This window comes from Mchenga conophoros, linkage group LG17 (genome assembly GCF_057382185.1).
Source record: "Mchenga conophoros isolate Kocher_MC1m ecotype Shallow Benthic linkage group LG17, M_conophoros_male_GT1.1, whole genome shotgun sequence".
Classification (NCBI taxonomy): domain Eukaryota; kingdom Metazoa; phylum Chordata; class Actinopteri; order Cichliformes; family Cichlidae; genus Mchenga; species Mchenga conophoros.
The window spans coordinates 26,785,188-26,809,487 of NC_140542.1; the positions used below are offsets into that span (position 1 = coordinate 26,785,188).

A 24,300-nucleotide genomic window follows, 5' to 3' on the forward strand; every position below is an offset into this window, starting at 1 on the left:
TTTCATATGAAATTAAACATCAGTGCTTTGTTACAATGATTTTGCAGTCAAACTCAAAAGCATACATATGTTGTGTTCTGCAGCTATGAGTGCATTTTAATTTTAACAGCATATTCTTGTAAAGGTCATAAAAAGACATAACAGATATATACTCTACATGTTAGTGTTTAAACTTCTTTTAAATAAAAAATAAATAAATTATATATATATATATATATATATATATATATATATATATATATATATATATATTCATTCATTTGGGGATCATTTTAAAGCATCATTACAAGAAAGGTTAAACTAAAAAAAAAGTGTTCTTCCTGCAGATTTGCATTAGCTTTCATTACCCTGCGACAGAAGGTATAACGGATGACTGGCCTGGATATTGAGCTTCCAATAGTTTGGAAGAGCTTCTCCGAAACATGGATATTTATCCACACATACATCAACAGACGTATGTTACAAAATAAACTACATTTTAAAAGCTTAAAAAGGTAAAAAGCGTCAGTAAGGCATTATCTTCACTCTTTGTTCAGCTTCATATTCATTTACAGTGTCCTCTCTAGGTCTACTGCCCATGTAACATGGTTGGACACAGTTATAACAGATGAATAAATCACTGTGGTCGCACATCAGAGTCCGGGCAGATCTCTCTGGCAACACCATGGATGCTTTTCCTCTTCTTCCAGTGCAAGTGTCTGTAGATGGAGTCAAAAACTGCCACCGTGTAGTGTGCAAACAGGCTTGTCCACTTCACTGCATCCACCATCCACTGCACTGAGCGTCCAGCAAATGCCACAAACACTGTGGTGTAGTGTGCCAGCAGCAGAAGGCTCCTCCCCAACTGCTTGCAATGGTTGATGAGCAGGTGGACTCTTTGATCATGCCTTACCATTATTATAATTTGCTCTGTATTGCTCTACAAACAGATATGATTTTTTTAAATACCAGTCTTCGTTTTCTTAGTGTATATGTTTATGTAGATACTCCCCGACGAGCAGTAGGCGCTTGTAAATTTGCACACAGTCCCTTACACACGTAGCTCCCGGTCGTCCAATCAGAGCAGAGGAAGTTTTGTTTCCGGGAATGTTTGGTGATGTGGCTCTGCTCTGAAATCCATCCGAGGAAATATATCAAATAAAAACCAGACACATTTACCTGGAAAGCACTCGTACAGGTGAGTCAAAAGTGTTTTCTTTTAAAAGCCCACCCCTGACTGGGCTACATAACAGAGCTGTCATGCACAGAAGAGCGAAACTCTGCGAAGCCGCTTTAAAAGACGCTGTCCTTATTTACCTGTTATCAGCGTCGGCTAGCCGAGAGCTCCAGCTAACTTGTTACCGTATCGTGGAAACTACGGCCGCAATAAACGGATGTTTTCACAGAGCATCCTGTTCACGGCGCCGTCTCCTCATCTTCAGATGTATTTGCTGGTTTCTGAAAACATCAGCATCCAGCCGCTCGGAAAGTGTTCCCGTCCATTTTCGCGTTAGCTAGCTTATAATCATTGCTGTTCTCAAAAAGAGTGACGCAGCCGCAGTGGAGCGTCCAGTAGGTTCGGAGAGATTCGGCTCTGTCCGCTCCAGCTCGGAGAACTTAGTAGGAATTTATGCTTCGGGGGGAAATATACACAGAAAAATACGTCGCAACCGCAAACTTCTGCGAAATCCAACGACCTAAACGACGACTTAACCTAGTTGTTGTTTTTCTTCTTTGGACCTCAATGGGGGGGCAGACCAACTTATACAGCGCACACCTCCCTAGAACTAAAACGAAACGACCCGTCGTCGTAGCCCGCATCTGCTGTGATTGGTCTGTTCAGTACCCTCCTAAGTACCCTCCTAAGCATTTCCGCAGTGGGAGAATAACAAACATCGCCTAGGAATAATAATTGAGATAATAGTATAAAGATAACGACTGACCAATCTCAGCAACTTCCTGGAGGGAAATTGCTAAAACTATCGGAATGGGCGTGAGGGGATCTACAAAGCCAAGTGGGAAAAACTTGAAAATTCCCAGCATTTTGCTTCTATAAAAAACAAAACAAATTACTGACTGGCACAGCATATAAAAACACTAGGGCACCACCATATTGTCATGAAAGCATACACTTTGATTTGTTGTATCTAATATGTTTGCTTATATTGGTTGACAACAAGATTTGTGTAGGAGCTATATATATTTTAAAAAAAAGTTACCCGTTTTGCTATGATACTAAGTGGTGTTAAGCTAAGCTAAAAACTGAAGAGATTTTTGGCTTTTTTTGTTTGTTTGTTTTTTGGCATACATCTTTGAAAAAGTTTGATAAATCTGACAAAACAACCTGTTTGCAGTTAGTGGCACTTTAATTGCTTTTGTAAAGCTTAAGAAAGACATTTGACCTGCTGTCAGAGCTGCAGATGATTAAACAAATTTGTCTACTTTGCTTCTGCAACAATGTGAATTTTCCTTCTCTGGGACTAATAAAGGCCATCTCATCTCAATATTTTTAAAATTTCCTGCTCGTTTTGGCTGAAGAACTCTCAGCCAAACCTCAGAACATTTTATACAATTAATGACAGCAGTGCCTTTGTGTGACGGGATAATTCATAACCTGCTACCTCCAAGTTTTGACCTTTACTCTCAAACACGCCTCTTTCCACTGCCTGCCTGTGCACACAAAGGAAAATCAATATGTTTGTATTCATGCCTTCACAGAAAGTGTTATAATTTCCACCACATTTGATGGGATACATAAATTTTACAGGAATAAATTATTTTTCCAACCTTTAATGTGATCACCTGTACAATTCAAATGAAAAACAAACAAATCTGTTATAGCACTTCCTCACTCTTCTTTACAAAAGCGCTCCAAAGGTGTCAGATTGTGAGGGCATCTCTTGTGGACAGCCCTCTTGAGGTCACCCCACAGATTTTCCTTTGGATTTAGGTCTGGGATCTAGCTGGACCATTTGAAAACTTCTATTTTCTTGTGATGAGCTCATTCTTTAGTTGACATGGATGTATAATTGTCTCCATGGTTGTGTTGAAAGTTAAAATCCCTTTATCTTCAGAATTCTAGCAGACACCTGAAGGTTTTAGGGCAAAAGTGACTGGTATTTTGAACTGTTCATAATTCCCTCCACACTGACTAAAGCCCCAGTTCCAGCTGCAGAAAAGCAACCCAAAGTATGATACTGCCTCCACCATGCTTCACCATGGGTATGGCATTCTGTTGGTGATACAAAGTGCTGGTTTTGCACCAAGTGTACCTTTTGGGTTGTGGTGTTGGGGTTAAACAGGCTCTTAAATTGAAGGGAAGTGTGGACAAAAGAAGACTGAATGCTTTAACAAAATATTAGTGTGAGGGTGTGCACAGATATGCAACCAGTTTATTCTACATTTCATTTTTTTATGGTAGTCTCATATTTTTAACATCATAAAAACCTGGCATTTTGACAGGGGTGTGTACAGTTTTTATATCTGCTGCATATAAAATTTGTCACATATCAGTACGGGACATAATTTATGCATTAGAGGTTCATCTAGACTGAAACCCATGATTTCTTTTTCTTTCTTTTTATTTATTTATTTTTTTACTTTCACAGTGCCATCTTTATGTTAAGCCGTCTGGCCACAGTCCTCCAGGAGCTCTCTGGAGAGGAGGGCCAAGATGGAGAACAGCAGGTGAGAGAGCATCAGATAAATTTTAACAGCCAATAATGAAGAGATTTTGAGCCAGCAGTGTCCCTGGTATTTAAAGGTGTAAACCTTATGTTGAAGAATCAGAGCTTTAATTACTCCTTTTACAGGGCACGCTAGTGCCTCAGCTCCCTTCTGATGACGGTCAGGCTCCAATGGGGTCAGAGGTACCTGAGGAGGCCATGGAGAGGCTGGCCCACCTGGAACAACTGGTGGTCCAACTGAAGGAGCTCATCCGAGACAAAGATACCCAGCTCCTCCAAAAGGACACTGAGCTGACCAACAAAGATGCTCAGCTTAAGGTAAGTAAACCTTTGTGTGTTTGTGCTTGTGGGTGATCCTTCATACTTTGTCATATTTTGAGTGTTATTTTGCTTCACGTTACAGAACGAGAGAGAGGAAGCTGAGGCCCGTTTCACCAAACTCAAGCTGCAGGCCAAAGCCAAGATGGCGTCACTCACAAAACAGATAACTGAGCTAAAAGGACAAGAAGGCACAACAGTGAGTTTTAGTGCAGTTAAAAGTTGTGAAGCGAAGGCAGCTAACACCATTGGGTCTAATGCAAAAAAAAGGACATTAATTTATTTGTTGTTTGTGTAGACAAGGACACGCAGGTGGTTAACCACACACCAGCAGTAAAGCTCATGTCCTTTGATTTGATCTGACTTGAGCATCTGTTCTGTCTGCAGCAGAGTCCAGACAGCTCTTTCACTGGAGCCGGCGCTGCAGTCGAAGAGGAGCTCCAGGAGCTGAAGAAGAAGCTGAGCGAGGAGGAAGCCAGGAGCCGGGAGCTTGAAGAGCGACTTCTGGCTTCTGAGCAGCTGCTACAAGAGAAGGAGGCTGCCCATGCTGAACAGGTGATGCAGAATATCTGTGGATGTAGACCTTTAAAATTACTACTAGTGCTATCTCTGAATGGGTTCCTTTACTTTCAGCTGCAGAAACTGCAGGCGGTGGTCTGTGAGAAGGACGTGCGTTTCCAGGAACAGATTCAGAAACATGAAGAGGAGCTGCTGAAGGCAACAATGCAGTCTCAGGATGAGGGCAAGCTTCAGAAGGTAAAAGATTGTCAGTTTATTTCTCTAGCATAAGTAACAAATTAGGCTGTGGTTTCTTCATTACTAGCTGACTGATTCCACCTGTACTAGATGTACTGTTGTTTAACTTTGTATTAAGTGTTTAAAACGGTACAGAAACCCTGAAATATTGTATTTGTTCCATACAAATTGCAATACAAATAGTGGCTTATGTGAAATCTGACATAGCTGCTACTGTTTCTGAGGTCTAATTTAATTTTTGTAGCCCAAAATCATCCATGTGGCATAAGAATGATGCATCATTAAATGGTTTATCAGGGGAAAAGGGGGGACCTTTGCTCCTAAAAGTGTCAATGAACTACAATCAACCTTAGGGTCATAATCACACAAACAGTTTCAGTTTGTGAAGCAGTGAAAGTGCACCATAGTTTCCACCCTTCACATATACACTGACGGTGCGTTACACGCTGCCTGTTTTTATGGTGTTTTCCTCAGGCCCTGCATGCAGCTCAGCAGCGCTGTGAGGAGCTCGAAGAGGCCCTGATGTCTCGTGCAGGAGAGCTGGAAATGCTGCAGCAGGAAGTGAGCAGTGCTGATCAGCAGAAACAGGTACAGATCCTGTTTGATTAGATAGCTGATATGATTGTTTGCCTGCTTAAAGCTTGTTGGTTTTGACGCTGTTCTACATTATAGCAGTTATTTGCGCATGATAAAAAGATGATCAAACAAAGACACGCCCTACATTTTGATGACAAGTTGTTATTATTATACGTTGTTTCTCTGAGCTAGATAAAAAACACCCACTCATACAGTCTTTTTTGTTCTCCTCAGATCCTGACTGGTCAGTTCCGGCAGATGGAGCAGGAGCTGGCGGAGGCCGCCAAGCTGAGGGAGGAGGAGAAGCAGCAGTGGGCCGAACAGGCGAGCAGGGCTGATGCAGAACTCGCGGGTCTTCGAGCCAGCCTGGAGGCCCTGGAAAGAGAGAGAATGGAGGTGGTGAAGCAGGAGAGCGAGCTGGCCTCCGTGAGAGAAGCAGAGCGTGCGAGTCAGGAGGCGCTGGAGAAGGAGAAGATGGAAGTCGCCAGATTGCAGGCAGAGCTAACTGTGATGAAAGAAGCTGAGCTTGTAGCCACACAAACAAGTGAGAGAGACAGGGTGGAAATCGCTCGGCTTGAAGGGGAGCTTTCGTCAGTGACAGAGGCAGAGTCTGCAGCTGTCCACGCCAGGCAGGACGCCTCGGAGAGGGAGAAATCTGAAGTGGAAAAATTGGAGAAAGAACTTGCTTCCCTCAGGGAAGAGCAGGAAGATATGCAGAAGAAGGGCGAGCTCTTCACTGAAATCTGGAAGCTTCTACATTCTCTGGCTGAAGAAAATGTGACCGAGGAGATCCCTGTCCCCGTTGACCGGTCTCATCTCCTGGGCACCGTGCACTCCATCGAAGCACAAATGACGAGACTGAAAGACAAATGCAGTGCAAGTGAGGAACAATGTGCCCACCTCACTCACAGCATGGAAACTCTGCAGGGTATGAGTGCTTATCTTGACGTCTGTTTGTGGGATTCTGTGAATGAATCTTTTTACTAATACAAACATCTTATTTTCAGAACAACTTGAAAGAAAAACTACAGAACAGGAGGAGACCAACACTAAGATACAGCAGCTGGAGCAGCAAATTGTAACGGTGAGTACAAAAGTACAGAAGCAACTTTTAAACCTGCTGAAGTCTGACAGTTGTGGCCCTGCTTGACCCTGGCTCACTTAAACCTTTGTTTGTTATTCCCACTGTTGCCTAGTTCTTGTTCATATGGCATCATAATTGATCATTGGGATTCTCTATAATATTACAGGGGGTTGACCGCTACACTTATTTTATTTATGAAGTCATTCCTTTGCTCATACCTTTCTTAAAAAAGTTTAAGTTGTTGTGTTGTTTTTAGTTGTGTGTTGCCTCCCTAAGATGATGACCAGAGGGGCAACTGGTTTCCTGTTCAACAACGTGTGGCGCTGTGATAAAGAATAGGAAAAGGGACACACGTTGAGCTGATGCCAGTTTCACAACAGGAAGGTTTATTCTTCACAACAGCTTAGAACAGCTTCAGGTATCACCATACTAACTGCAAAGAAATGGCCTTATGTTTCAGTCCAGTTTACCATACATGGCCACAGTTCCATGAGCTAGAGACTGTATAAATCCCTCAATACAACTTTGACAAAACATAAACAAAATGTTGCTTAAATCCATTGATAATATCAGATCCACAATGTATCACAATAAACACATTTGTTTTACAAAGATAAACAAAACACAATAGTGTACTCTGTACTTCATTTTTAACTACATTTACAAACATCGTAAAATTAACTCATTTTAATTCTTGTTCAGCACTAAATTATTTATGTGAAATGTATTTCCACTGTACTGACAATGTAACTTCTGTTTTTTTAAATATAGCTATTTTACTCTTTACAAGGAAATAATGTCTTTGACATAAAACAGACATATTCACTGTTCTGATACAACCTACAACTATATAGAGTGCAATGCTCCTTTAACAGCGTTCACTACTACTGTGCAGTCAGCATTGATCAAACAGTTTCCTTATAACACTTTATAAATGTCTTTGTATTAAACCACAAACTTGTTCTTATAACCACAAGATCAACCAGAAGAATAAAACGTAGTATGAAGCCCATTTATCAGAGTGCATAATACATCAAGAGTTCAGTCCAGAAATCTCTCACAGGTCAGATTAGCTTCCCCACACACACTCCGTATTCCACATTAGCCAAGTCCGCTAGCATTAGCATCATTTAGCCTGCAGCCTTAACCCACAATTCAGACACAACTCAGAATGAATCCATTTCTTTAGCGAGTTGCGCTCATTACCCACATAAACAACATCGTCCGTTTGTAAGGTCTGCAGTATACATTCATTTAAATGCATTTACTAACCTGTGATAAAGAATAGGAAAAGGGACACACGTTGAGCTGATGCCAGTTTCACAACAGGAAGGTTTATTCTTCCTCTGTGCCCCAAAACGCTACTCGATACCACTGCGCGTAATGCGCCCTCTAGCGGCTGGATGTAGGATAGCATCTTAAATGACAGGTACAAAGATACAATCACAACAAAACACAACAACAACTGGGCTGTTTTCCCCAGTTTAATTCTGATACTAGATTTTACTAGAAAGCTATTTTCAACTCTCTACATGTGCGTAGTGCCGACGTGGGACAGTTACCAATTTTGTTGTACTATTGTACTAGGTATGACTGTGCAATGACAATAAAGAGTTGTCTTATCTTATCTTATCTTACACCAGTAAGGTGAACGCAACAATACTTCTCATTATTAATTTCATCTTTATTATCTTGAGGCTCTCCACACCAGTCCCAGCTTTTCATGAGGGAAAATTAATTTCCCACCTGCACCTGCCTGACAGCATAAATGTCATTTAGATGAGTGTTTTTGTGAAGTGGTGCTTAACTGAAAATGGAACTCAGTAGTAGTAGTAATAGCTATAGGCTGTATTTAAAAGAACAATGTAGTCACAGTGTCACTCATCTGTGCGTGGACTTGGTTAGTATTTTGTCCTTTCCCATGTTGGGAGTTTTTTTGGAGCTAGGAGTGACCATAATAGTGGAGTGCTAAACTACCAGCTAATGCTAGCTAGCTTGGTTAGACTGTATGGGTAAGCAATTGCAGTTACCTGTTACTCCAGAGATGCTACAGTGCTCGACGTGTCCTTTCTGAATGCATTGCAAACCGATCTCAGTATGCAAATAAATTGGTTGTGACCCACAGCCAGCAAAATGGCGCACACCCAGGAGGGAGGGACACAAGGGTGTTTTTCATTTTCAAAGGGCAAAACTTACAGCTACTACTCAGAAAGACTGGGTGGTATAAATGGTGTCCTAAAATAGAGGGCTTAAATCTTGCAAATACTTACCTGTTTGTTTAACACAGGATATAAGCAGCCTGGTTCACTAGAGATACACATCACAAAGCAGTCCCAAATAAGCTCTGTGATGACATGAAAGCTTTATCATCTCTACGGAGCTTCGGCCTGAGTTTCTTAGTGTCTTTGTCCTGCGGTTCTTTTATGGCATCTCTGTGTTTATTATTAGAAAAAGTGTGAGACTGGTAGCTGAGTATAAGTACTTCTGCAGATGTAGACGTGTCATTTGTACGTTTTGCCATCCGTCAACAAAGTCAACCTTTGTTTTGAGATCGGGACGGTCAAACTGGTTTTATCGGCTACTCCCAGTCCAGGTCACAGCTTCAGTCTGGACAGGTGATCTCTGTCAGACTCAGACAGGACAGCAGACAGACAATACTTCATGTCTGTGTTAGGAATATCGTCTAATCCCTCCTGGGCTGATCTGATGGTCAGACCGACTGACCCGACCGACATACAGCCTGCTGCTGATAGAGATTTAAACTAGACGAGCAGCCTTGGAGGGTTTCTGTATCAGTTTTTACTAATATTTTAATGTTTTATATGCTTTATATACTTTATTGGTCTGATTTCTATTTAGTTATATTGTTGAATGGTTTTAGCTTTGTTTAAGCACCTTTCACTTTTATTTTGAAAAGATTAAAAAAACATATGATCATCAAGTTCAAAGCACAACAAGAAGTCTTCTCCTGCATCCTTTCAAACTTAGTTTAAAGTCACAACACTGGTAAGAGTAGTGTAAACACAAAAAATGACATTTACCTGTGGACTGGGTGAATGTCAAAATCCTTATCCACTAGCTTTCTGCTTTTTGTGTAATGTGAAATGTCATTGTGGTTTCTTTGTTGAAGTCCTTTTTTTGCACCGTTGTAGTTTGCAGGATGTCTTTAAACTTGTCGCTTTTTTTGTTGTTGTTCTTTTAGATGTCGGAGAGACAAGAAGCGGCTGAACCAACACACGATTCATCTGAAGCTGAAAAAGGTACGGTATGATTCCTAAAATAAATGCACTCATTATTTGGAGACAGAATCGAACAGGAAGTTAAAATCTGTATAAAATATTTCTTTGAGATTCCAGAGTTTAACAGAAGGCTTCCATATTTGTTTGTCTTTATGAGGGCAGTCCATTTAGGAATGAGAATGACATTCAGGTCCTAATTTAAACCATTAGATAAGGTTGAATTCTGTTGCTTTTAAAATCGTTTGACTAAATTAATTTTTCCTAATTTATTAAAAAAATATAATGAAGGTGAAATCAGAGTGGATTTTCTTTAGAGTGAAGGTGTCTCTACTTTTATTCTGTGAGTCATGTTTCACTGCAAGAGTCCCACTTACAGATAGAATAAATTAATAATAAAAATATCATCCCACATTCATAAATATACATCTATAAAACTACAGTAGAACTATAGAAATACATCACAGCATTTTATTATTCTGTATACTCATTGCTTTTAGACACAAATGATCTTTATCATTATTATTATTATTATTTATTTTTGTATGCTGATTATATACGTACAGTTTTTCTTCAATCACGGTGACATCCAACACATTTTGATCTCAGGAAGGCTGAGCATAAACCACCTGCTTTTCTTTAAATGTAAAGAAGTGCACTGTAAAATCCTTAATATTTACATTACAAAGTCTTTGAAAAGTTCATAAGAAAAATTTTATTAAAAAATCGTTTTATTTTAATCTACTCATATTTGGTAAGTGTTTATAATTTCAGCAGTGTGTGTTTTTCACATTCAGTCTGCCATTGTGACAAATAAAACCTGCTGTTGTAAATCAAAGAAAGGCGTCAGTGCTGAGCTTCTGCTTGTCCACCCTACTTTGGTGTGACAGAGCAATAAGGAAGCTGTAAAACCGACAATAATTCAGACCTCGGGTTTAACTAAATTTAAAATTCCTGACAACCGTTCTCAGAACTCGATCCATTTTTAACAACTTTATCCATTTTCTGTAAGTTAAACACTTTGCACAGACATCCAGTGAACTTTCTGTTCCTTTGCCGCCAACTGTATGTTTCACACTCCTGGACCAGACAAGCTAAGATCATAAAAATGTTCTTTGGCTTTATTTGTCAGGTTATATATTCGTTTTCTGAATGCCAAATTATCTATGTGAACTTTGAACAATATCGTATTGCAGCAGCACACACCCTCTTTGGGTGTTTGTTTTTAGACTGCACTTGCATTTGTTTTTGATTTGGTACTGCTTATTTTAGATCATTCTTATCATTCGTTTCCTATTTAATTTTATCTCACAGCACACATACTGGCCCTGGAACAGCAGCTGCTGGAAAAAGACAACGAGCTGGTTGTTTTGCGAGAATCCCTCATACTTGCTAATAAGCAAAGCTTAAGTGAGCTTTCACCAAATGAAAACTGTGATCAGACCCCAGATCAGGTTGAGGATGCTGTTACGGCTCCCCTCGATAGCTCTGCAGCCCTTTCTGACTTCATGGCAGACACCCAAGAAGAAGAGAGCACTTTAGTTGCTGAGGACACCTCTGTTCTCTCCATTTCTGCTGAGAATCAGAGCAGTCCAGAGCTAATAGGAAACCAGTCAGATTCCCCAGAGGAATCCAAAGGCACCTCATCCGATGAAATGGTCGCCAGTAGTGATTCAGAGGTGGCTCACAGCAGCTGGACACTCCTGGAAGCTGTGAATCAAGATGGAGGTCAAGAATGGCCCTCCATCGTCCAGGACTTTGGTCAGTCGTGGGTGGCGACAGGCATGGAGCAAGAAACCACCACGGTTCAAGTCGAGTCCTCATCTGTCGTCATCAGAGAGACAGTTCAGGTTCATGTAAGTCAGCAGAGTTCTTCCTCCTTGTCCCATGAAGCCAGTGCTCACTCTGGCCAGGTCTTCGCTCAGGCCTTAGCTGAGGAGCTCCAAAAGAGGTACAGTGAACTTCTGGCTGAGCTGCAGAGGCTCAGAGAGACAGCTGCAGAGTCACAGGAGAAAATAAAGAGTCTGGAAGAGGAAACAGAATCCCTAAGTGCTGCTAAAGAAGAGGCTGAGTCCAAGGCTGCGAGTTTAGCAGATGAGCTCGGTTCAGCCAGAGAGGAGCTAGATAAACATTCCCAGGAAAGCAGCTCTGTAGCGAAGAAGCAGAGCGTTGAATTTCAGCTTCTTGAAGAACAGATAGACATTTTAAACACTGAGAATAAAACCAAGGAAGACCGACTTCAGGCTTTGCAGACAGCTCTGGAAACGGCCCAACATTCTCTCTCTGAGCAGGAGGGTCAGGTTAGGATGCTCAGCACTCAGCTAGAGGAAAGAGAACTCCTCGCCTCTGAGCTGGAGAGGAGGCTTCAAGACATGGAAAGCAGCATGTTGGAATACTCCCAGACATCAGATCTCAACACTGAGTCTTTGTCAAAGAAGGACTCTGAGATTAGCGAGCTACAGCTTCGTCTCAATCAGAAAGAGCAGGAGATGCTGGAGCTCAATGACAGCATGTCTGCTAGACTCCTTCAAGCAGAAGAAGAGAAGTTCCAGATTGACAGCGAGATGAACAAACTGAAGGAGAAGATGGAAGAACTTCAGAAGGTTAAAGAGGAGGAGAAACAGCAAGAGACCACTGAAGACTCAGCTGTCCTTGTAGATGATGAAGTTGCTTGCTTACGGCAGGAGAAAGAAGTCATGGAAAAGCAGCTGACAAACACAAAGAAGAAGCTGCAGGCAGCACTTGTGCAGAGAAAAGAGCTCATGAAGAAGGTTGCTGACTTTGAGGCAGAAGCGAAGAAATGGAGCGAGAGGGATGAGGCAGCAACGGGAGAAATTCCTGAAAAGTCAGAAGGACACAAGATTGAGGAGATGGAGGTAAAACTTGTGGAGCTCGAGCAAGCTTTAAGATCCAAAGAGGAGGCAGTTGAGAGTCTTGAGCAAAAAATAACAAAGCAGGACCAAGTTCTCGCTGAGACTCTGGCTTTGAATAGAAAGCTAAGTGAAGAAGCTGAGATTTCTCCTGAAACAACCGCATTACAATCTCAGGTGACGTATCTCGAAGCAGAGTGTGAAACGCTGCAGAAGAAGCTTCAAGAGGTGCAAGAGTCTCGCAAAGAAACTATCCGTAAGGCAAAGGAAAAAGACCGGCACCATCGCGAACAGCTCAAGCAGCAGAAAGAGGAATACAGTGGCCTTATGGAGCGTTTTGAGGTCCAGAGCAGTGAACAGGAAGTTCTTCTCACTAAACTGAGAGAACTAGAAGGAAAGGTGAGCGCTGAAAGAGAAGATCCGACTCCTCAAGAACCAAAACACAGGGTGGAAAACATGGAAAAGCCTTCAGGAAATGTTTGGGTCCAGGAGGACTGGGTTGATTTTGCTTCACCTGAGACTGATTCATCACAACCGCAGTCCAGCGATCCATGTCAGCCTACGTCTGAGGTCCTCTCTGAACAAATGGAGGATTCTCTGAAAACTCTCAGAGAGGAGATCCAGACTCTACGGACAGCAGGTGAGGAACTCGAGAAGCAGCTGCAGGAAACCCAGGCCAGCCTGTTGCAGAAGGAGACTGAGTTATTGGAAGTGGGCAAAGAGCTGCAAGCACTCAGAGAAAAGGAAAGGCAGATTGATGCACTTTCTGCAGAAGTTGATGACCTCAGAGAGAAGTATCGCCAAGCCGAGTCTCACGCTGAAGCCCTAAAAGCAGAAATGGACGCTGCAGCCAAAGCAGCAGCCGCAGAGTCCTCGTCTTCAGTTGCAGCTCTTCAGGATGAAGTCGACAGCTTCAAGCAGTTTCTCGACAACAAGAATGTCGAGATAATGGAGCTCAGTCAGCAGCTGAGTGAGCAGAACGTACTTATAAATTCTATGCAAGATACAGTGGCCCAGAAGGATCAGCTGATAGCTTCATTACAGGATGAGCTGAAGGCCGAAAAGGAAAAGTCACACAAGTTAGAGGTTGAGGTTCCACAGAAGCAAGAAGAGGACAAAGACAGCGAGGAGAAGATCCAGCAGCTTCAACGAAAGCTTCAGGCTGCTCTGATCTCTCGCAAAGAGGCTCTTAAAGAGAACAAAACCCAGAAGGAGCAGCTTGCTTCGACCGAGAAGGTTATAGCTGAGCTACAGCAGAAAATTGAATCTGCTGAAGATGAGCTGGAGAAGCTGAGAGCTGAAAGAGTTCGACTGATTGAAGAGGTTGACCGGACATTATTGGAGAACCAAAGTTTAGGATCCTCGTGCGAGAGCCTCAAGCTGGCAATGGAAGGTGTACTCAATGAGAAAGATGCCTGCAAGAGAGAAGTGGAGCTGGCAAAAGAAGAAGCGGCCAGAACATGCAGAGGATGGGAGGAAAAGGTTCAGACCATGAAGGATGAGTACGAGACACTTCTCAAATCTTATGAAAATGTGAGCGATGAGGCGGAGAGAGTGAGACGAGTCCTGGAAGCTGCGAGGCAGGAGAGACAGGAGCTGGCGGCAAAAGTCAGGACTCGTGAGACGGCAAGGCAGGAAGCTGAAAGACAAGTGGAGGAAGCACAGAAGGAGGTCAGTGCAGTGAAGGATAAAATGAGAAAGTTTGCCAAAACAAAGCAGCAGAAAATTTTAGAGTTGGAGGAAGAGAACGAGCGGCTCAGAGAGATCCAAGAAAAGCCGTCAATAAAACAAGAAGACAGAGCTCCTGGGGATGAACTTGAGCAGCTTCAAGAGGAGCTGAGAGCTTTGAAAGCTGAGCTACATGCTACAGTGGCAGAAAGAGACTCTTTAGGGCAGCGGATTGAAGGTCTGAGGAAAGAACTTGCCCAAATGAGAGAAAAGGAAGAGGTTGTCACTGCCCAGAAATCAGATGCAAGTACGATGACAAATGAGCCTGCTGAGATTCAGAATGAGGACAAAGAAAAACCAGTAACGCCAGAAGAAATTCAAGATGACCAAATAGTGGCAGCAACTGCAAAAGAAACCCATTCGCAACCTGCCGAAGAAAATGAAAAAGCAGAAATGAGTGAAAAAGCTCAGATGCTACTGGAAAATAAAATGAGGGAGGTCGAGGCTGCTTTCACCACTGAGCGGGAACAATGGCAGGAGCGAGAAGCTGAGCTCAAAGCTGAACTGGCCTCTCTCAAGCGACATCTCCAGGAGAGTAAGGAGAAGGAGAGCCTCTCAGTCTCCTTAGAGAAGTGCCTTGAAGAGAGCAAAGAAAGAGAAAAGAGTCTGATTGAAGAGGCTTCAAAGAGGGAAACCCAGTTCAAAGAACTCCTCAGAAGTCTTGAAGCCGAAAAAGATAATCTGGAGGAGCGTCTGATGAACCAGCTGGCTCAGCTCAATGGAAGCATCGCTGGCTACCAGCAGGAGGCAGCTGAGAACCGGGAGCACCTCACCGAGCTGCAGCGGGAGCTCGAAAGGTTAGAGAGGGAAAGAGCCGAACTCGAAGCTGAGGCTCGGAGCGAGAAAGACCGAGCTGCCAGGCTGGAAGAGGACATGAGGCAGGCCCAGCGGGAAAGAGCTGAGGCCGAAGCAGAGTCTGGTAAGCAGAGGGAGCTGGAGCAACAGCTGAGGTCTGCTCAGAGGGTCAAAGAAGGCAGCCAGAGCAGAGCACGACAGCTGGAAGAACTGCTGAGGGAGAAACAGCTGGAAGTCCGTCAACTGCAGAAAGACTGCATCCAGTACCAGGAGAGGATCAGCGAATTGGGAAGAGAAGCAAAGGCGCTGCAGATCGGTCACAGTGAGCTCTGCAACAAACTGGAAAAGTCCCAGCTGGAGGCCTCCAAAACTCTAGAGAACCTGAAAAGAACTGAAGCAGAGGTTGCTAGTAATAAATCCCAACTAGATGAGGCCCAGAAACAGGCGAGCGAGGCATTAGCTGCCAAAAAGACCATTGAACAGAGCATCCAGCAGAGAGAGGCTGCTCTAAAAGCTGAAGCAGAGGAAACCCTGGACTCTGTGAGATTCAGGCTGGGGGCTGAGCTGAAGGAGATGGAGCTGAGACTGGAGGAGGCTTATAGAGAAAGGGAGAAGGAGGAGGAAGCTACTCTGGAGGCCAGAGAGATAGCAGAAGACCTTGAGAGAAGAGCCCAGGAGACGCAGGCTCGTCTGGATGAGTCTCTGGCCAGGTTAGCTGCCTTCTCACGCTGCATGTCCTCCCTGCAAGATGACCGGGACCGAGTTGTGGACGAGGCCCGGCAGTGGGAGAGTCGCTTTAATGGTGCCCTGCAGGCTAAGGAGGCTGAAGTTCGAGAGGCTGAAACACGTGCCAAAGGCCTCACGGAACAGCTTCAGAAAGAAACAGCACTGAAAGAGGAACTGCAAGTCACAGTTAAAAGGTAAGAATGTTCCCTTTGAATTTGTCTGTTTTACTGAGTTTTTACATTTTAGCCTATAATCCAGTTTGTTGGTCCTTTTCAGGTTAGAGAAAGCAGACAAGGATTGGCAGCTAAGATTGGAAGAAAAGGGGAAGAAAATCACAGAGACCCAAACTGCTCTGGAGGAGGAGAAGAAGAAGCTTCAGCAAACCGCAGCTGAATTGGAGTCTGCACAAAGTGAAGCTCACACCTTGAAAAATGAAATGGAGAGTCTTCATCAGAGACATCAGGCTCTGGAGGAGGCCGTGGGTAGGCTCCAGGGCGATGTCGAACAGGCCAGGTTGGAGCTACAGGAGAGGGAAGCAGAGGAGAGACGACTTTGTCTGAATGTGGAGCAGTTGGAGACGGACCTGCGATCCTCCAAAGCGCTGACAGAGACCTTACAGGCTGAGTTAAATGAGAAGGAAAGGAGAGAAGTGGAAATGCTTGGAGAGCAGGAGCAGGCTGTTGCTCAGGTATGCATGGACTTTAATTTACTGAAAAATTCAGAGAGAAATGTTGGAGATTCCTAACGTGTGTCATCTATTTCTAAGGCTGCAGACGAGGCAAGGAAAGAGGCCGACAGCAGGGCACGAGAAGCTGAGGAGGAGCTCGAGCAGAGAAGAGGAGAAGTGCGTGATCTGGAGGAAAAGCTGCGAAAAGCTGAGGAAGAGAGCAACAACAGAAAAGCCAGGCTGGACTCTTTCACAAAGGCAATGGGCTCCCTGCAGGACGACAGAGACAGAGTCCTCAACATGTACAAGCAGCTGGAAGAGAAACACTTACAGGTAATGTGTAAAAATAGTACAGACTCTAAGATGTACAGAGCTTGTTTTAGCATGCATTATAATATCTTTATTTTGTTCCAGGTGATGATGGAGAAGGATGGTTTAATCCAAGAGGCGGCAGGAGAGAATAACAGCCTTAAGGAGGAGCTGCGCTCTCTGCTGGTCCAGAGAGACGACTTGTATGCTGAAAGGGCCCAGCTGTCTGCTCAGCTTTATGGATATCGAGATGAACTTAAACAGGTTTTAAGCATGAAGGACTCCCAACACAAACAGCTTTTGGCAGCCCAGAGGCAGCATATTGTATCTTTAGAAAAGGAACGAGAGGAGTTGGAAAGTCAGTTAAAGAGCCTCAGCACAGTCAAAGAGACCGAAGTGGTGCACAAGGTCGAGAGCGAGACTCTTAGTCAGGCAGCTGAGAGGAGGCCTGCATCACAGGTGATGGATGCACCTGGTGCAGAAGTTGAGAAGCTTAGGGAGCAGCTGCAGGCAGCAAGAGAGCAGGGGGCGGCTTTGGAAGAGACTTTACATAGAGAGAGGAAAGAGCACGAGAGCAAGAGCAAAGAGCTAGCAGAGCTGCGATGGGAGGGAGGGGTGATGCGGACAGAGTCAGAGAGCGCTCAGGAGAGGGTGGCGGAGCTGGCCCGAGACCTGCTGGCTGTTGAACAGAAGCTGCTGGAGGAGAAAGAGGTGACAGAGAAGCTGAGACAGGAGAATCAGTCGTTCTCTAAAGCCATGGCTTCCCTCCAGGACAGCAGGGACGAGGCAGTGAACAAGGTCCAAGAACTGAGCCACAAACTGGAGGAGATGAGCAAGGCAGGGGGCCACACAGCACACAGCGGCTCTGCAGGCTCCACTGGAGAAGTGTGGGGACTGAAGAACGCACTACAGGCCCTGCAGAATGACAGGGAGAGGCTGGTGAGTAACCCCAAGTATGACAGATATTAATAGGGCATGCTTGAGTTTATATTCTGGTGACATTTTACAGAATTTCAACATATTTTTCATAGATTTTCTTTTCTTTATGTGCAGCTGGAGCAGCTTAAAGCCCAGGAGTCTGAGCTGAAGAAGCAGAAGTCAGAGCTGGCTCGGCTGGGAGCAGGAGAGCTGATTAAAGTCAGCCAGGAGCTGCTTGAGGAGAAGCAGAAGAGCGAAGACATGCTGGGTGTCATAACGCAGCTGGAGAACATGGTGGAAATGGGCAAGCAGGAAATAGAAACACTCAGGTGACACGACAAAGCCGGAATAGCATTTATTCAGATTTTTGTTGATTTTAAAGAAAAGGAGACTTAATTCAACTGTAGTGTATATAGTTTATGCCTCTGTGCTTATATGCTCTTTAAAGCAGGTTTTGTAAACATCATTTGTAGCTTTACAATAATACAATTATTAACCAATCAGTAACCACTGCTATCATTTCACTGTTTAATTAAAGTTCAAACTAAAGTTGAATTAGCTGCCAGTTTCCCATTTATTAACAATGGTTATTATAAAGTGCTCCCCAGAAAGGCACCAATTGATTTTGATTGACTTTTTCAGGCTTGAACGCAGTGATTTGATGGCTCAAGCGGAGCAGCTGAAGCAGCAGACTCTCGCCACGCTGTCAGAGAGGGACCAACAACTGAAGCAGCTCACCGCCATGCTGGAAGAGACCCGGGTGCATAAACCCAAACTCCAGCAGGAGCACTATCAGAGAGAGGTAAGCGCCTAGACATTTGCTTTTGACTCAAAAGGGAAAGCTATAGATTCCCGTGGGATTGTTAAAATATAAAGTGTTTGACTTGTTGCCTTTTAAATTTACACCTAGATCTGCTCATGAGGCCTTGTTATTAGTGTTTCAGCTCAGGCTGTTTTATCTTTGCCACAAATTCCCAGAAGTTGTCTTCTTGAATCATTCGTGTGGCACTTTAGTTATTTAAAAAATGATTTATAAGTTACTTTCCCTCCATGCTTCTTTACTATAAACACAGACTGTACGTAACAGCTGGCTGTAATTTCTGTGTCTGAAAAGTGAAGCCAGTTTCAAATTACCTGCTTTCTTTCTAATGATCAGCGGGAGGCGACTCCACAGGTTACAGAAAGTCAGCTTGTGTAGATATAAAATATTTTTAATAATAATATTATAAAAGGCAAATATATGTTTGGATTTGTAAAAAAACTGACCACTACAAATATAAAACAAATAAGCGTATAAAAAAACACGACCGCAAAGGAATTAACACAAAATACACAAACATGTGACGGCAACAATATCAGCCACTTACAAAGGTAACACTCTCACCTCTGCAAAGATTGCCCATAGAAGTCTGAATCGGGCATGTGAGAAAATCACGTTATTGCTCACTTAATTATCTTGCCTGTGTTTTTTTTTTTCTTAACTCTTGCTGACAGGTTTATGGCCCCAGTATCAAATTTTAAGACAACAGTGCGCTTCTTTTGTAAATGATGGTCCTCATTAAAGTCAGAAAGGAGGATAAAACAAGATCGACATGTCAGACAAATATGTGACGTCATGAATATAAACTGTGGAAACGCCAAACCACAGAATAGAGATGTTAGACTTCATGTAAAAGTCAAGGTCAGGTTTATTTGTATAACACATTTCAAACAACAGAGCTGACCAAAGTGCTGTACATTAAAAGTGTGTAGCACCAAAAGGAAAAAAGAAACAACAAATTAAATAGAAACTGACAATAAAATGAAGTCATCTATCAGGATGTCACACTGGAGCCAAATGCCAAGGGGAATAAATGTAGATTCGTTGTCTTCTGCAGGGCGCAGAGGTGCTCTCTAGCGCTCCCGGCGCCCCTCAGGAGCGCAGCAGCCTAATCGAGAGCCACACCTACATGGCTGAGGTCAAAGAGCTACAGCGGAGGTACTGTGAGATCCAAACCTTTAGAAACGTGTGAATATGGCAGGCTGGGAAGCATGAACACTGATTTTTAATTTCTGATTTTTTAAAATCAGACTGGATGAAGAGACGCAGCAGAGGATGGCTGTCGAGGAACAGCTGATGGCCACGCAAGACCGACTCAAACGGTATGAACTTCAGTAGGAGATAATCTCATACTGGAAGTTGAAGGTGCTATAAGAACATTATGTTATATTTATACTAGATGATATGAGGATGGACCAGTTCCCTGCAGCTCTGCGGTGCTTACTGGTGTCTCTTAGCAACTCTTGTCTTTAAGTTTCCTGTTTTGGTTTGGTGTAATCGCAGGCAAGGACGGGTAAACTTACCAGCCAGCTTGTAAATATGTGGGGGCACATAGATGCTAAAGAGGGTGTCTAAATAGGCTTATTAGAAGAAGAAGGTTAACTGGTCGAGGTCATTATCAGGGATGAAGTGATTTAATTTTGGAGTCAACCCAGTGTTGATATCAAGGGAAGGATCAGGAGAGTCTTACTTATTCGCTTAGGTCAGTCCAGGTGGTTATACTCCATGTTGCCTCAGTTACATGTTTTTAATTGTGTGACGCCGTTATTAAGAATCAGCAAGCAATCAGCAAACAAGGCACGTTTGCATCTGAATCTCTCCTTTTTTAGCTGCGATAAATTTGCTCCATCGACAGCGATGACAGCTAACTTCTGTTTTTATTATTATTAGCCACGGCCAGGCTAAATGGCACTCTGCACTGGACGGGGATTCCTCGGAGACTGCCGTTTTTATCGAGCCGCCGGAAGGAGCTGTCACTCGAGTAAGGCGCCGCTAATGTTGTCCCGCACCTCATCTGTCACCCTAATAACCGTAATAATAAAGACTTACGAGCTCAATGTTTCCCTTCACCTTGTCTCTCTCCTCTGCTCTCGCAGACCCGGAGAGGCGGTCCCGGTTTGATGCGGATGCTCCGAGTGGCCTTCTGCTCCCGTCAGCGCACGCCTCTGCTGCTCAGCCTCTACCTGCTCACTGTGCACGTCCTGCTGCTGCTGTGTCTGGGTGGATACCTCTGAAACCAGCTCCCTTTATAATAAACCTGACGGATAAGACGTGGGGAGAAACTGTAATGTGACCCAAACCATCGCTATGATTTATATTGTTACAGGAATTAATGAATTAAAGAAGGGCACAAACAAACAAACGTTGCACTTTACAGAAGTTTACCTTTTAGCCAAAGCATTTAGATTCATAAAGGGAGCGGATACCTTCGATTATAACTATTTGGTCCTAGTACATTGAGTGTGAATGGTGTCTTTTGAGCACCGAAGCAGAGGAGAAATAAAGGGACCACAGCACATAAAGAGTTTTAGGGGAAGAGTAGATCCAGAGTTGTTTTAGGAGACCGTGTTCGTCTTGTGCCTTTACATGTGGATAAGCTTTGTGTAAAAGAGAATGCAGTCTGTGAGTATAACCTGAAAGGGTCACTTTAAGTTTAACATTTTGGAAAGTGTGCTTTTTAGCTTTCTGGAAGAGTGTAGAGGCTCTGAAATGACTCAAATCTAATCCCAGAGTTAGTGACTGATGCCAAAGTCCTTCTAGACGAAAGCTATGTTGAAACACATCTGGGCACTTATCTGAGCATTATCGAAAGCATTATTGAGGGGCATGTCTGTCTGATCATTTATAGCATCTGTATGCAATCTAAAATAAGGCTAACTTATAGAAAAGGTGAAATGGTTGTGGAACTTTCCTATCAGCTGATTAAAACCCCTCATATATATCTAAATCTCTGTATGTAAGTAGTAAAAACCCCACAGTGTAATGACAGCTCTCTGTTTTGTAAGCTCTGAGCTGTTAATAGCCAACCAGAGAGAAAGAAAGCTGTGACCAAGAACCAGATGTTTTTATTGATCAGATGAACCACATGTAACCTGTTAATTGCTAACTGCCTGCAGCGTAAACGCAGGGATTTTGTGGAGCTAACTCCACCAGAAAGCGTTAAGCCTCTTTCTCCAAATGCCGGCTCTTCTTTTACGATGGCTTGAGGTTCAGGGCGTGCTCTTCTAGTCCAGTCTCTTCCTTATCTGTTCGTTTCATGCACAAAAATGGAGCGCAGTGCAATTTGAGTTACTTACACATTCCTGTATTATGCTGTCCTTTCTTTCCTTTTTTCCTAAATGGGACATTATATTAATATTTGTACATATGAACATGCGTCGTGTGGGGTTTTCCTCTTACATGTCCAGTATGATTCCCACTCCATGCTTCTGCTGCAGATTTAGATTGTTCACAGTTTGCTCTGTACTTTTGATGGCAGATGAAGATGAAGTTGCCTTCAGGTGCAATGTTACCACAGTGAGGAAGACTGCTGTGATTTCTAATGATATCCGTCCCATTATATTATGGACTTAACCGGATGTAGCATAACTTATATCGGAACCCTCACCCTCCTCACCCTCCTCACCCTCTGTTTAATCATTGTGTTGGTGAAACTCTTTACATTGCTTCACACCTTAAACACACACCTGCATTTGTAAATAACTGTTGAAAGGGCTGTGTAGGATAATAAAGTGTCATTAAAGTGTTGGTGGTTTAGAATCAGGTCTCTTCAAGAATGGATCCATTTTCCTGTTAGACAGTGGGCGGTTTTTAATTTACCCTGGTTTACCCTTTATTTGGGCTTTGTTAGTTTTAAATCACTTTCTTTACTTTTACATTCATAAAATGATTCTAAATAATTTGGTTATTATATTGGAAAGCCTGTTTACTCGACCATTATCATCTTCTTCTTCTTCTGAGAGATCAAATGAAGCTCAGGTCCAGGCCAGCTGAGAGAAATGATGGCACACTGTAACTTTTTGAAATGCCCACATAATCTATAAAACACTAAAACTGCTTTTCTTTATGGGAGGAGGATCTGTATACACTCACTGTTACTGCTGACACAACAATCACAGCTTTTAATAAAGATATTTTTAAATGTAAGTGACGTCTGGGTGAAAGTTTTTTGCCTCTAGCATTTTTTTTTCTTGTAATAAGTCAGGGACTAAAAGACAAAATAAACAATAACCTGTTTCTGGTACTTAGAAATGATGCACATAGTTTATTTAATCAGTAATTTTAAGCAAAATCTGCTTCTCTTGTAGGTCTACAGATGCTTTTGTGGATCTAACAGAATAAAGACCCAATATTTCACAGTGCTTCTTTTTTTGGACATTTTCAGACATCTGAATATTGGAGCTTTAAATAATGCATGTTTTATTAAAGTTGAATTGTAAGGTGAATATATGTGTCAAAATGACCAATTAAATGGAAAAATGAGCTAAAGAAGTTAGAAATTAAATCATGAAATAAAACATTCTTTAAACAGGTGAATATAATGAAGACTTTAATATTTTAAAAGTAAATAAAACGCTAAAAGTAATACAATTATCCATTTAAATATGAAAAATGCTCAAACTTCAATTAGACAATATATAAGGTAAAATGTGGACACTTTATTAGGCACACCTTGTTGGTACCAGTTTGGAAACTGTTTTGTCTTCAGAGCTGACCTAATTATTAATTTCACAGATTAAACAAAGTGCTGAAAACATTTCTCAAAGATTTTGGTCCACATAAACATGACTGACACAGTTTCTGCAGAATTGTCCGCTGTACATCCATTATAGACATCCCAAAGTTTCTCTTGTTTCGAGATCTGGTGACTGGAGACCATTTGAGTAGCCGGAATTCCCTGTCAGTGTTCAAAAACAAAGTGTGAGATGATTTGAGCTTTGTGACAATGTGTAAACATGTTGAACCCCAGTCCTCAAGGGCCAGCATCCTGTTTGTTTTTGAGATATCCCTGCTCTACCTGCTGCCGATTACCTGGATCAGGTGTGCTTTGCCAATAAGAAGCTACAAGGGCAGGTTAGTTGGAAAACAAGCAGGACAGCGACCATTGAGGCCTGTAATTCGACACCTGTGAGCTAAGATGAGCTTGAATGATGGTGGCATACCTCCTGTTACACTGACTCACTGCACCATCTTGTGGTTCTCGGTGGTATTACACGAGAATACAGCCCAGTCTTAATGCGCCGTTCACGCTCACATCTGCACAATGACACTTAGAAATCTTGCAAATAAGGTCACAGCTTTTGTTTCTTGACATTGTTTTTGTAGATTTAGTTTATTTTAGGTGTTTGACTCACTTTAAAACTGGTTTTATTACTTTTACTATGTAGGAGCGTTTTCGTTTGCTGACGTTATATAGGGAGGTGCACCAGGATGCATTGCTTGCTTTTTGGTAACGGGATTGATTATTTTTCCCGAATACTTTAGGACCTACCCTCCCATTTCGCACCAGTGGCCCTCTGAGATTGGTTTTGACAAGCAGAAACTGCAAACGCTTTTAACCAACCCCATTTTTATTATTGAGGCATAGACAGACTCCAAAAGTGAGTGCTCATTATCATTTTTCCCAGCTGTTTTAAGTTGTGTAAGCCCCCAAATGTTGCAACTGCACCACAGCAGCTGGTCTGTAATCAGTCTACTTAAATCGGTCTTAAACTGCTTTAGCTTGGAAAACATAAGAGGAGATTTTTATGACCTGAAACTGTTTAAGAGCGCATGTCTGGTGGACTTTCTTTGATTTCGGACGGTACTTGAATGCAGCACTTCACTATCTAT

The 24,300-nt window shown here is 42.8% G+C and overlaps 1 protein-coding gene and 1 long non-coding RNA gene across 2 annotated transcripts; one reads left to right on the forward strand and one right to left on the reverse strand.

Moving 5' to 3' along the window:
- Nucleotides 1-1,122: 1,122 nt before the first annotated feature.
- On the forward strand, nt 1,123-22,614 carry golgb1 (golgin B1). The gene is made up of 20 exons (XM_085250884.1): nt 1,123-1,177; nt 3,588-3,666; nt 3,792-3,983; nt 4,069-4,182; nt 4,371-4,538; nt 4,617-4,739; nt 5,214-5,327; nt 5,550-6,243; nt 6,323-6,399; nt 9,602-9,659; nt 10,950-15,948; nt 16,031-16,442; nt 16,521-16,754; nt 16,836-17,669; nt 17,784-17,977; nt 18,291-18,450; nt 19,526-19,626; nt 19,719-19,790; nt 20,359-20,449; nt 20,565-22,614. Exons 2-20 carry the CDS (start codon nt 3,598-3,600, stop codon nt 20,700-20,702), a joined length of 8,844 nt encoding a protein of 2,947 aa, XP_085107010.1. The 5' UTR covers nt 1,123-1,177; nt 3,588-3,597; the 3' UTR covers nt 20,703-22,614.
- LOC146555582 (uncharacterized) lies at nt 2,754-7,923 on the reverse strand. The gene is made up of 2 exons (XR_014889102.1): nt 7,672-7,923; nt 2,754-6,173 (listed from the first exon to the last, which is right to left on the reverse strand). It is a non-coding gene; the product is annotated as an uncharacterized LOC146555582 (long non-coding RNA).
- Nucleotides 22,615-24,300: the final 1,686 nt, after the last annotated feature.